Here is a 12,480-nt window from a genome sequence, read left to right as displayed (position 1 = left end):
GGCCAGGCAGAATGTGGTTCTGGGCAACCTGAAGATGTCCCTGCTCATTGCAGGTGGTTGGACTAGATGAACTCTGAAGGTCACTTCCAACCCAAACTATTCTATGATTCTACAGAATTAAAGCTACTGCTGTTTGGTAACTGCTCAGACTGGCATTTGTCATACTCAAGCACCTTGGGGATCCTTGCTGTTTCATTCCACAGCTGTGGAATGGGAATTATTTACACTTACAAATATTGCATAACACACACTATCCAGAGAATCCATTTATAACTTCCATGGGGCAAAGAGTTATGTTGTTATTTACAGCTTTTAAATATTAAGTCTTTCTCCCAGAACAAGCAAACCCAACACAACTCACCATCCTCCTCTGTCTGCACAACCAGCTCCTCACTCTCCATTTTACCCTCAGGGTTCGAGAGGGCCAACCGCAGCCTGATGGTCATGAAGGGCCTGAGACCTCGCAAGGTGTAGTGAGATGAGGTTTGGATGAGTTCCTCTGCTTCAAACTTTTGCTGGTTAAACACATACTGGTACTGGACGGTGAGATTGTAGCTGTGGCAGCGGGTCACCGCATAGCCAAAGGGTTCCCACTGCAACGTCAGCTGCCGGGAGCGGATATCAACCACTTCCACATTCTGTGGTCCATGGACAGGATCTGTGGAGCATGCAAAGAGGAAAAAACTCATTAATTGACATTAAAAGAAGTCAGCTATCCAATAATATGCTTCCTGTCAGAGTATGTGAGCATTTCACAGTTCTGAATGTTCCTGTCTTTACAACGTGTAAGTGACAGGGAAACGAACGTCAGAGCCACAAATACATCCTGGCTCCTGAGTTTTCCCTGAAAACTCCCCTGCCACAGGGCCTTGAATGGTCATGCTCCTGATTCCTGTGAAACCGCACTGAATTCGACAGTGGCAGCGTGAGTCCATCAGGTAAGTGGTGTGAAAGTCACACTCGCTTCATTCTTAACTAAAACAAAGGGCAGCAGAAAACAACCAAAAAAGCTTCCAAACCAAACAATAAAACCCCTAAGCCTCAGAAAGGTAGGTGCCCAACTACCTTGGTGAGTCCAGCCCTAGTGATGCAGACACATGGAAATGGCTGCCAGAGAAGGGATGAACTCAAGTCTCAGCTTTCAACTTAGCTATGTAGCTCCTACACGCTCCTGCCTACCGCAAACCCATTCTGCTCAGAGACAAAAGCACAGGAGTGTAAGAATCAAGATCAGGAGCCTGACTGTCAGACTTCCAACATCCCAGCGTACTGCAACCTCCATTTGCCAAACCCTTGGATGCTTTGGCGATGGCACATCTGAGTAGATCACACTGCTCCTTGGGTATGTTCTGAGTCATCTCCACCTTCTGCCAATAAAACTTTCCTTTTAGATCCTATCAACGCCTTGGCCCCACCAGCTCTTTATCATCCCTTCCACAGTATTTGACTGAGGTACAGCTGAATATTCATGTGGAGGAATCATTTTCACCTGCTGTTCCTTAACTTATTTTTAACAGCATAACTCAAATGTCCTTTATATAAAGCATAAATGCATGCACCGCTAGACAGGGGGATATAGAGAATGAAGGATGAGTAAAACCAGTGTTTGAGATCTGTCAGATGGTAGCAATATTACCCATGTCATCGTTTGCTTATCTGACATTTCCTCAACTTGCACGGCTCGTTTGCTTTTTAGCTCAGTATAGATCTAAGCAAGGGAATCAGAAAATACATCATTTGATGGAAATTTTCCTGGTTTCCAGCACAATTCAGTGTTTCGCCTATTTCTGATATTCTCTCATAATTTTGACCTATGAAAGGAAGAGAATGTTTTCATGGGAGCAAAAAAAGTCATAAGGCCTCCAGAATGCTACTTATGCTTCTTGGAAAGATAATTGAAGTGAAAAAAAGCCTTCTAGTAATTCTTGAAAGTAAAGCACCCACTGCACTGACTTCAATCTACTAATGCATAAGCAGAAAATACACTATAATAACCAGCATATTCTGTATTACTTCCAAGAAAACCCTAGTGAGTGGCACTGGGAAAATAGCTACCTCAAAACGGAACAGAACTCGGAATCTTTATATAGATGCAGCCACTTTTGAAACAGGATGGATATGAAAGGACCAGTGGGCTGAAGCGAGCAACTGGCTTAGGATCCCATATCAGTCACGTCAATTCCTTGGCACAGAGAAAACACACCTTTAAATGAGATTCTTTAGTAGTATGTCAAAATAATCATAACTTAGAAAGTTTGGATGCATCAGTTTACACACATTAGGTGATAATCATTCTTTGTATTATAAACCCAATAAAAGAACCTTTCTGTAGATGACTTGGATGGATAAATAAGGTGAGCAGAAGAATGACTGTGTGATGTCTCAGCCTCTGAACCCATACAGGTAAGCACAAACCTCCTTCCAAGCCGTATCAAAAGGCAAGAAAACCAAGAAGAGATGAAGATGCTCGTCCTTCCAAACTCTACACAAAATAATCCACTTAAGACCCCAACCCAGAATGTGGCTGCCACAGGAAAAACATTTCATGGCAAGACAAGGATGTAGCTGAAGATGGCAATTAACCTCCAGGTTAATGCTACACTGTTCTTTAAATTACAGTTATTTTCTTTAAGTCAGGCATGTTATGAAATGTACGGGTAATTTGAGGGTGTTTGGTTTATTCATGTCAGATGTGCTGACTTTATCAGGGGGTAAGGAACAACTCTAATTCAGCATTACCTTACCAAGTCAGATGTCCAAAACCTGGACTGTGGAAGAATACCTGCAGTTATTAGCTTGCTTATCTCACATTTGCCCTTTCCTTTCACACCCAAAACTGTAAGTCTTGGAGGCTGCCTTGTACCAACCAGTTTCTAATTCTACCCAAAATTTATTGTAAAAGATACAACCTGAGGCCTTTCTTGGGTTTTGCAACACAATATTTTCAATAGAGTACCCAGCCTATTGACTGCAGATGACTTTAGTTCCAAAGCAAGAAGCTAAAACACAGATCACAAACACAGTCCAGACCCACTACACAATCACAGAACATGTCACATTCTCCCAAGTACTCTGCTCGATAGCCCTAAACTGTGACATTTTTCAGTCCAGTCAAAAAAATGAGACCATGATGCCATACAGATCATAGTGACAGCAGGCTGCCAGAGGGGAGACTGAGATGAGCTCTTAGGCAGAAGCTCTTCCCTGTGAGGGTGCTGAGGCGCTGGCACAGGGTGCCCAGAGAAGCTGTGGCTGCCCCATCCCTGGCAGCGCTCAAGGCCAGGTTGGACACAGGGGCTTGGAGCAAGCTGCTCCAGTGGAAGGGGTCCCTGCCCGTGGCAGGGGCTGGAGCTGGGTGAGCTTTAAGGTCCCTTCCACACAAACGAGTCTGGGATTCTGTGAAATGACTGCTTGGTTTTCCAGCTGTAGAACAAGAGCAATGTATTTGGAAAACACAAGGTTTATCCTAATTGCCATCATAAGGAGTTTTGCTGCTGTTGTTTGACAAGTGGCCACTGTCTTGATTTGTCACGAGAATGAAATATTCTGTGAAGTTCTCAACCATACTCTGATACCAATTTTATATTTTGTAAATTAAAATGGATTTCAGTATTTCCTGGGCCATAGAGAGAGGACTTACCATGCTGGTAGTTGGAAGAACACATGTTTTGGTCTCATTATAAACTACCAACACACCCAGTCTTGTCCTTGTCTTCTCCCAGTCTGCCTAGGAGAAAGGGATGGGGACCTTACTGGGGTGTTGGCCTGTTCTGGTGGGAGTGACTGGTTGATGAGCTTATGTGAGGGTGTGTTGAGGAGAAGGCAGGAATCACACTTATTTTCCTACTCTTTCTCTATCAGAAGGCATCAGTTGAGGGCTCACAGAAAGCTCTTGTCACACACATTTTTCTTCTGTTTGTGCATTCGCAGTCTCTGTAACCTGCTGGGAAAACCAGTTCAATCAGTGGACAACTGCACAGCTAATAAACTGCCTCCTGCTCTCCAAGGGTTAGGAGACATGGGCATGAGGCCTCAGATGAGTAAGGGCACCTTCTGCTCTGTCTTTAGTGACAGCAAGGACGCTTTCCAATTAGGCTCCTGCATCAGATAGTCAACCCGGGGACAACAATTGTCTCTGTTTAACTTCACTGCTCAACTTGAGCTTCACGTTCAAACCCCAGGGTTTCACCATCACTGCCTTTCCTCTCTGTTCTTCTCTTGATGGAGGGGTATAAAGCAAAGACAATTGTCACTATTAATCTAAATCCCCCTCTGGTTTTCTGACTTCACAATGAGCAAGAAGGCTACAGTGAACAAAAGGAGATCTGTTACAATAAGGAAAAATGGAAAACCAGCCATAAAAGTCAACTTCTCCGTAAAATTGTGATGGCAGAAAATGCAGTCTCTGAACGCTGCACATCACTGTTGGGTCAGAAATCTGCTTCCCTGGGCTAAGGACAGAGTGTAGCTTGGAGAGCTTCATAGACTCCCAGACTGGTTTGTGTTGGAAGAGACCTTAAAGCTCATCCAGCTCCAACCCCTGCCACGGGCAGGGACCCCTTCCACTGGAGCAGCTTGCTCCAAGCCCCTGTGTCCAACCTGGCCTTGAGCACTGCCAGGGATGGAGCAGCCACAGCTTCTCTGGGCACCCTGTGCCAGCGCCTCAGCACCCTCACAGGGAAGAGCTTCTGCCTAAGAGCTCAGCTCAGTCTCCCCTCGGGCAGGTTCAAGCCATTACCCTCCTGTCCTTACAGGCCCTTGTATCAATTCTTTTCACAATTCACTGTATTTTTCAAACAATCTATCTGACAATGACTCTCCTCCAGGCTTTTTTTATTAGGTCTGAAGCCTTCTCCATCACAACTTTATTCCCTTTTCCTCCTCTTCCTCCTCAAATTTCCACAGGATGAAACAGGCCTAGGGAAACACCTACTCCAATCCCACAGCAAAATAAGCGAAGCAAAAGCATTCAAGGAGTTTGCATTAAATCCACAATTCTTGTGTGTCATAAAACCACCCCTCTGAGTGTGTGCTGTTCACTGTCAGAGATACTGACAGAGAAATTTTTCCATTAACGTCCCACATCCTATATCCTATACATGGCCATTTCAGGATGACAGACAGGCCTGTCCATCCCTGCAGTGCTGTGTGTCTGTCTGTCACAGAGCTCCTTTGCTGAGCAGCATAACGCACACACTGGCTGCCCATCACATTTCAATGCTCTTGAATGTGCTAGAAATGCCTTTTCAGACATGCCAGATAAAACCACTGATTAAGCAGAATTCACTGGTCTTTCAGTGCTGTAGAAGTGTTTTGGCTTTGCCCTTTTCTGCACAAAGAACATCACCCTAGTATTTGGATCTCATTTTTAGGGTTTTTTTAAATGAGTTCAGTTCTCATCACTTTTCTAAAGTCAGTGCAGACAAGGCTGAAAGCAGGCAATTAGATGGAAAGGTATGTTCTGAGAGACACTGCAACAGAGAGGAGAAAAAGGAAACTGATACAAAACAATCACTGCAGAACAAACAGCCTGTTTGTTGAGATACCTGTAATCAACTAAATCCCAAGTAATACTGAAAGAAATAGGCATCATTGAAGCTGATGAACTAAAATCATAGAATCACAGAATGGTTTGAGTTGGAAAGGAGCTTAAGATCATTTAATTCCAACCCCCCTGCATGGGCAGGGACACCTCACATTGAACCATGTTACCGACGTAATTTTATGGCATTCTCTGAGCAATGAAGAAGGAGCCCTGCCATACAGATGAATCTGTTATAAAGCATGAAATAAGTCAGAGAATGGAATATGTGCTTAGGCAAGTCAGGGACTGAGCTCAGCTAACAGAATTATGCAGTACCAGGCTGGTCTGGGTTGCAAGGGAAATTAAAGCTCATCCAGTCCCAACCCTTCCACTGGAGCAGCTTGCTCCAAGTCCCTGTGTCCAACCTGGCCTTGAGCACTGCCAGGGATGGGGCAGCCACAGCTTCTCTGGGCACCCTGTGCCAGCGCCTCAGCACCCACACAGGGAAGAGCTTCTCCCCTCATGTCTCATCTAAAGCATGCCGCAGTTGTGATCATTTTACTTCAGCTCACAGCACATCTCCTTCATTTTTTGATTGTTTTGATTGATGTGGTTTTTGGTTTAGTTGCAAATTTTACTTTAAATTCTGCACTGGAAGAAACCCAAGATATTTAAAAAAAATAATAAAAGGGAAAATATTTGATACGTTACAAATCTCATCGAACATCCTGTGACGTTTCAGTAAGCTCCCAAACGTGCCTGTTGCTCTCACAGACTCAAAATCCACACACTGGCAGGTACCTGAAGTCACACAGAAATCACTTCCCAGCTCTGCTCATGCTCCTTACACCTGGAACAGAGCCCCAAACCTCTCTTTGCTAACAACCACTCACTAATGAAGCACAACTGCCTAAAAAGGTATATTAGCACCTGCTTAAACGTATTTCTTTGTCATTATGTTAGGAAGTGGTGAAATGAAAGCTCTCTTCTCTTGTAGCTAAAACTGCTGTTCCCTAACCAACTTAAAAATAATAATTTAAACCCACAATAAAGGGTAATTACTGGTTTTATTAAAGTCATCTATCATGGATACCCAGAGCAGTGGCACTCCATGGCTGGGAACAAAATGTACATTATTGAGCATTTTGCTGATTAGATACAAAAGCATAATTAAATATGCCAATGAAAGTGAGATTCCAAACCAGGTAAACTTGAGGGTTGTGTGAAGCACAAGTAAAATGTGGGGTTTTTACAGACTCATTTTATTCCATATAGATTTTAACTATTTATTTTCCTACCATGTGTGTGCAGTTATTTTTATTGCCTCTTCCTCTGTGTACAGCTGTCAGCTTCAATTGGGATAAGTGGAGATCAGAATAACATAGAAGCTCGTTCCTGACAAAAAAGAAATTATTGCCATAGAAATAAGTAAGGCAATAAAAATAGGAGGGAAAAATAGAGGTTCCTCCACCCAGTCATGCGTCTGTTGAACTGTTCTGAGCGGCAGAGAAAAGCACCGCTCTTGCAGATGGGCTTTCTCACATTTGCAACTATGGCTTCCGTTGTGTAATCTGCAAGAGGAATTCTGTGTTCTCTCAGAATCCTGACTTTCCAAAGCAAAAGTAATAAATAAGCATCTCCAGATCTCCTTGCAGCTCTAGCAGAAGAAGCTACCAGTTCATTACACATCAGCTTTGTGGGCACTAATGAAATATCCTCATTGACCTAAACCATTTTTCTCAGGTTCAGGAGCAGCAGTAACTCCCTTTTGCATCACTGATGGGGAGCTTTATATGGGGAATCTCTGTATGATGGCTACTCACTGATTCCATGCACTTGATGATATTTGAAGGGATTTTTGTGGAATCACAGACTCAGAGCCTGCTTTGGGTTGGAAGGGACCTTAAAGCTCATCCAGCTCCAACCCCTGCCACGGGCAGGGACCCCTTCCACTGGAGCAGCTTGCTCCAAGCCCCTGTGTCCAACCTGGCCTTGAGCACTGCCAGGGATGGGGCAGCCACAGCTTCTCTGGGCAACCTTAAAGCTGTTCCTAAGTCATGCCTAAAAGTTGGGAAACAGCTCATTTATTCACATCAAAATCTTTATACTTGAGAATTTTTTTTTTTTTTTCTGGGTGAACTGAGGCTTTGGCTGACTGCATACAGAAAGAAAAAAAAAAGAACTGAAATGGAAAAAGGCAGTGTGTTTTGTTTGCTGCAACTATGGTTTGATTCTCTGCTGCCATGGCTTTAACAACAAAGCTAGAAGGAAGTAGATGAGTATTCATGTGTGAAAAAAAGCCTATGTTTTTAACAGAATTAGGCAGCTGAGCTCATTTCCACCCCATTAGGATCTGTCTATGAGACAGTGCTGCCAACGAAAGTGCAAGAGATTAGTTTTCCCCTCACTAGCTTAAGCAATGCTCTGGGCACCAAATACAGACCACAACACTTTTCAGGGATATTGCAAAGCTCATGCAGGGAACTGATCCAGATCCTGCCTTTCAATTTCTCAGCAAAGCCATTTCCACACAAATGCACCACTGTGCCCTGAAAGAGTCTATTTGGAAGTGGAAAGAGGAGACAGGAGGTAGATGCTTATTGGAAATCCATTGGCTGGAAGTGAGTTAAGGAAAGCTGAGAGTTTCTAAGAAAAGATCTGTTAATATGTCACTGAAACATTCTAATAACTCCTGCCACAGTCTGGCACCACCGGGCCGCGAGTTGTGACAGCATTATGGGGAGCCACACTGTTTGTGCATATAATATACCACTGAATTTACATGAAGAAAATACAGTTCCTAATTTCATTTTCCTCTAATATTCCTACGCAGAATAAGTGCTGAAAAAGTCAGTTGGATGGTTGGTTTTCCTCCAGCTATTAATGATTTCCTTCTGTTCAGAGCAGAGGCAAGAAAGAAGGGCAGAGAAAAAATAGTTCCTGCTTTGCTATTAAAATAACACTAATCCTACTGGAAATGTGTTAGCATCTGCTCCCCAGACAGTTATAAGTTGTGTCAAGATTAGAAACATCAGGGATCTCCAACTGGCATCCATTCAGCTCTAATCTCTCAGGATTTACAGAGACAATCACTTTCTTCTCCCTCTTCATCTTCAGAAAATCTATGAAACTTAAAACCCACAAGCACTACAGCTACAATGTGAAGCAACCAAGTGCTGGGTCCTGTCAGAATTAAGGTTGCATATACAATGGGAATTTTGTGTTATTTGTGCCTATGCACTGTGCCCAAGGACTTCCAGAGATTTTTCAGTGTCTCTGATATCAGGGACTCAGAAAGAGCCCATCACCCCCTGCAGTATCCTGGTGCCTTAGGGCAGCCCAAGCCTCCCTTTGAGAGTAAACCCACACTTTCAGACCATCGCAGTTCCCAAGCAGCCCTGGGCCTCTTGCCCATGGACCACTCTACTGGAGGAGTGTTTTTTCCCCACAGGAGCACTTCCTTCCCCAAGTACACACACATATAAAGTAAACCAGATGTAAGTGCCAACACAGCCTGTCAAATCAGTGACTCACTGATGCTCTGACTAGCAGACAGCATTAGGCTGCAGCCATGTATATCTTCAGCTGTGCCACCGGTCAGCAAAAGAATCACAAGACTTAACTTTGGTCACGATTGAGATTATCTACTGACATGTTCTTCTATTCCTTTACTCTTTCTTGCTCCATACCCTCCACTGCCACTGATCTTTTGCCTACCTCATCCTAGACTTTTCTCCACTCTAGCACTTACTGCATTCTCAAAATCCTCAACTACATCTGCTTCCAAGCCTTCTTATTCCATCCGAGTCACCAGCCCATTCCAATCCACCCTCCAACAGGGACCACAGCTCCTCATCAGCCTGTGCTCCTGACCCCTATCAGCCACTGGGTCTTAGTCTCAGACCTTGCTCATATGTTCTACACTCATCCTAAAAGGACAACCCAGCTCCCTCTCCTGCTCTTTGTGCCCAGCTGCCCCACTCAATTATCTTTCTCACCTTCTGCTCCCAATTCCTCTATAAACCTGCTTCCCCTTTTCTTTCTGCCAACACATTGCATCAGTTCTAAGTTCAAGTCCAGCACATTTCCCCTTCAGACTGACTGAACATGGTAGGGAAACCATTTTTGCTAGAGGATTAAGGTTCCTTTCGCTTCTAATATCTAATTTAACTTTGGACAGGACAAGAGGAACTGAGAGCAACTGCAGTCTTTTGAAGGCTTAGCTATTACCATCTGTTAACCTCCTACTGGACACATAGGCTACAACTTTCCCATTTCATCTAATTCAATCACACAGAAAGATTGTGGTGGGTCAAGCCTTGTCATAGGTGCACACAAGACAGTAATGTTCAACTTGCTTTCATATTTGGACTTCAAGAACTTGAAATGTGGATTTTCTTTCTCTTTTTGCCTATCAGCACCTGACACAAAGGTGAGGAGGACTAGCAAAATACTTATTAAAGACTGCATACGAAATTGTTCAAAATAATAACAGATAAAAATACAAGCTAAGATCCAAGCTCACTGGAAAACACTGCAGAGAAAAGGAATACAAAGGACCAAAGATTTCTCTGCCCACCACAGAGGGTGATGTGAAGATAGGAGAATGATCACCAGAGGCAGCCTGTCTAACAACTGCCTACTCTACTATTATGTCTACTGGAAGCACCAGACCTTTGCTTTCTTTATATTTCACAAATGAACACAAAAATAAGAAGTCAGTAACTGGCTCTCAGCACTCAATGAAGATTTAGGATGTCAACCAAAGGAGGTAAAAAGCTGTTGTTGTTTTCTGTATCTGTCTTATTCACTGCCTATGTTCTCCAATCTAGATCCTGCTATCTCTATTAAAGACTACAAGACCACCTAATGGAAAGCTAACAGCCTGGGGAAGTGTTAGGTACCAGCACACTCATCAAACTAAATTCTCCTGTGAGAGCAGTTTATTGATTTGTGTATTTGATTCTCTTTGGGATTATTGTTCAATTACTTTTATCCTGTGAGATGAAAGCAACTGAATGGAACATCAAAAGCAGATCAAAAAGTTGCTTGTTTCATTTTTTCTTTCAAATCTGCATAATATCCATTACAGATCCGATTTTCAAGAGAGCCCTCTGAGAGCAGCAGTTGAGGGTAGCTCCATCAGGCACATTCTCTCAAATCGTTCTGGCTGCAGCCAGAGTATTTCCTATAGAGCACACAATTTGTCCTTGAGCAAATGATGGCCTGTGGGATGTATCTGACTGCAGCTCCTTTTATCAGGTGAGCTGCTTGCTGGTTGGTGATATGATTAGCCATTTCCCACAACTTTTAAATACACATAATTTCCACTATATGTGTGTATAAATACAAATACAGTGTATCATTTCCACTACTAACTCTTAGCACCACTGAAGAGCTTAAAGCACGTTGGTGGTCCAGAGACCATAAAAATGTCATTTTGCTGGTCTCCATTCATTCTGCACTAAAAGGTTTTCATGCTCTGCTTGAGAGAAAAAGTAAGATAGTTTTAATTGCCACCCCCTGTTTCCACTGTAGGACATGGACTTGCTTCCTTTTCATTCTGCTGCACACATACAACCACTGCAATGTCTGGAATCAGGGTCCTGCTGTCTTGCTCAAGAGGAATATGTAACAAGGAGTGGCCTGGCGCACCTTTCTTTTTTTTGAAGTGGCCTGATTTGTGCAGGCATCAGACAAAACTTGCTACAATTACTCAAATACGAGAATACACACACTCCAAACTTAAAACTCGAGTAGGATAATCTTACAATGAATGGATACTAGAAACGTCACGCCTGTGGTTTACATGGCAGAGACATTATAACCATAGAATCCCAACTGGTTTGGGTTGGAAGGGACATTAAAGCTCATCCAGCTCCAACCCCTGCCACGGGCAGGGACCCCTTCCACTGGAGCAGCTTGCTCCAAGCCCCTGTGTCCAACATGGCCTTGAGCACTGCCAGGGATGGGGCAGCCACAGCTTCTCTGGGCACCCTGTGCCAGCGCCTCAGCACCCTCACAGGGAAGAGCTTCTGCCTAAGAGCTCATCTCAGTCTCCTCTCGGGCAGGTTCAAGCCATTCCCCTCGGCCTGTCCCTACAGGCCCTTGTCCCAAGCCCCTCTCCAGGTTTCTTGCAGACCCCCTGTTTCAGTAATGGAAGGCTGCCATTCGACTTGCAAATAGTATCCCCCTCAGTGATCAAAGCCCTCAGTTTTGAAACTCATCATAGAGATGACCTTACCAGCAGCCATGTACCACCCAAGACCCTAAGCATGAGTGCTGTTAAAGGTAGATCTGCAGTAATATGGTGAATTTAAATAAACACTCGCACTTCCAAATATGTATGTTTGATAAATACCTGTTTCCTCAGCTCCAAAAGGAACCATCCAATTTATAACACCAATATTCAGTTGGCCAATAAGGCCATTAAGCTGCAAGCTGCACTCTGTAAGGGGGAGCTGTACTGATGTGAGCAAGACCGTGATTTGAGTTCACAGCCGCATCATGGTCAGCTATAGATTGGACCAGAAAGCCACTACGAGACCAGGCAGAGAGGAAGCACTGAAGTTCCAGACCACTGCAGCTAGAACTTACTGCATTTAATTTATTCATCTGCTCCAGCACTATTTTTCTCTTTTTCAACAGCCTGTTGTAAAATTCACGTCTCTGCAAAGCTGAGTCAGACAAGGCCAGGCTGTAAAGCACATTGGCTTTCTTTTAGTGATGCAATTACATAGGGAATGTAGTCATGAATATTACTAAACTTTAAAATATTGTTTCTAGGGGCAATAGATTTTACCCAAAGAGATACTGGTGCTCCACCTCGACATTAAAAATATCACTTTAAAACTTACAGCAATGCATTTACAGTCCATTAGTATGCCTTTGCAAATGTCATGCTTCCAATGTGACAGTCAAATTCCTGAATCAATCAGCCAAACAGAATTATTTCA

At 43.6% G+C, this 12,480-nt stretch overlaps 1 protein-coding gene across 1 annotated transcript in view; it reads right to left on the bottom strand.

The window, feature by feature from the left end:
- PTPRT (protein tyrosine phosphatase receptor type T) overlaps positions 1 to 12,480 on the bottom strand; it is a 475,914-nt gene that overhangs the window by 175,336 nt on the left and 288,098 nt on the right. The window contains exon 8 of the mRNA XM_065691506.1: positions 362 to 658. Coding sequence (XP_065547578.1) covers positions 362 to 658 — 297 coding nt within the window. The remainder of the gene's footprint in view (positions 1 to 361; positions 659 to 12,480) is intronic.

Source organism: Lathamus discolor, chromosome 11, assembly GCF_037157495.1.
Source record: "Lathamus discolor isolate bLatDis1 chromosome 11, bLatDis1.hap1, whole genome shotgun sequence".
NCBI classification, from domain to species: domain Eukaryota; kingdom Metazoa; phylum Chordata; class Aves; order Psittaciformes; family Psittacidae; genus Lathamus; species Lathamus discolor.
The sequence above is the reverse complement of the archived record's forward strand: the minus strand, read 5'-3'. Positions and strand labels throughout refer to the sequence as shown.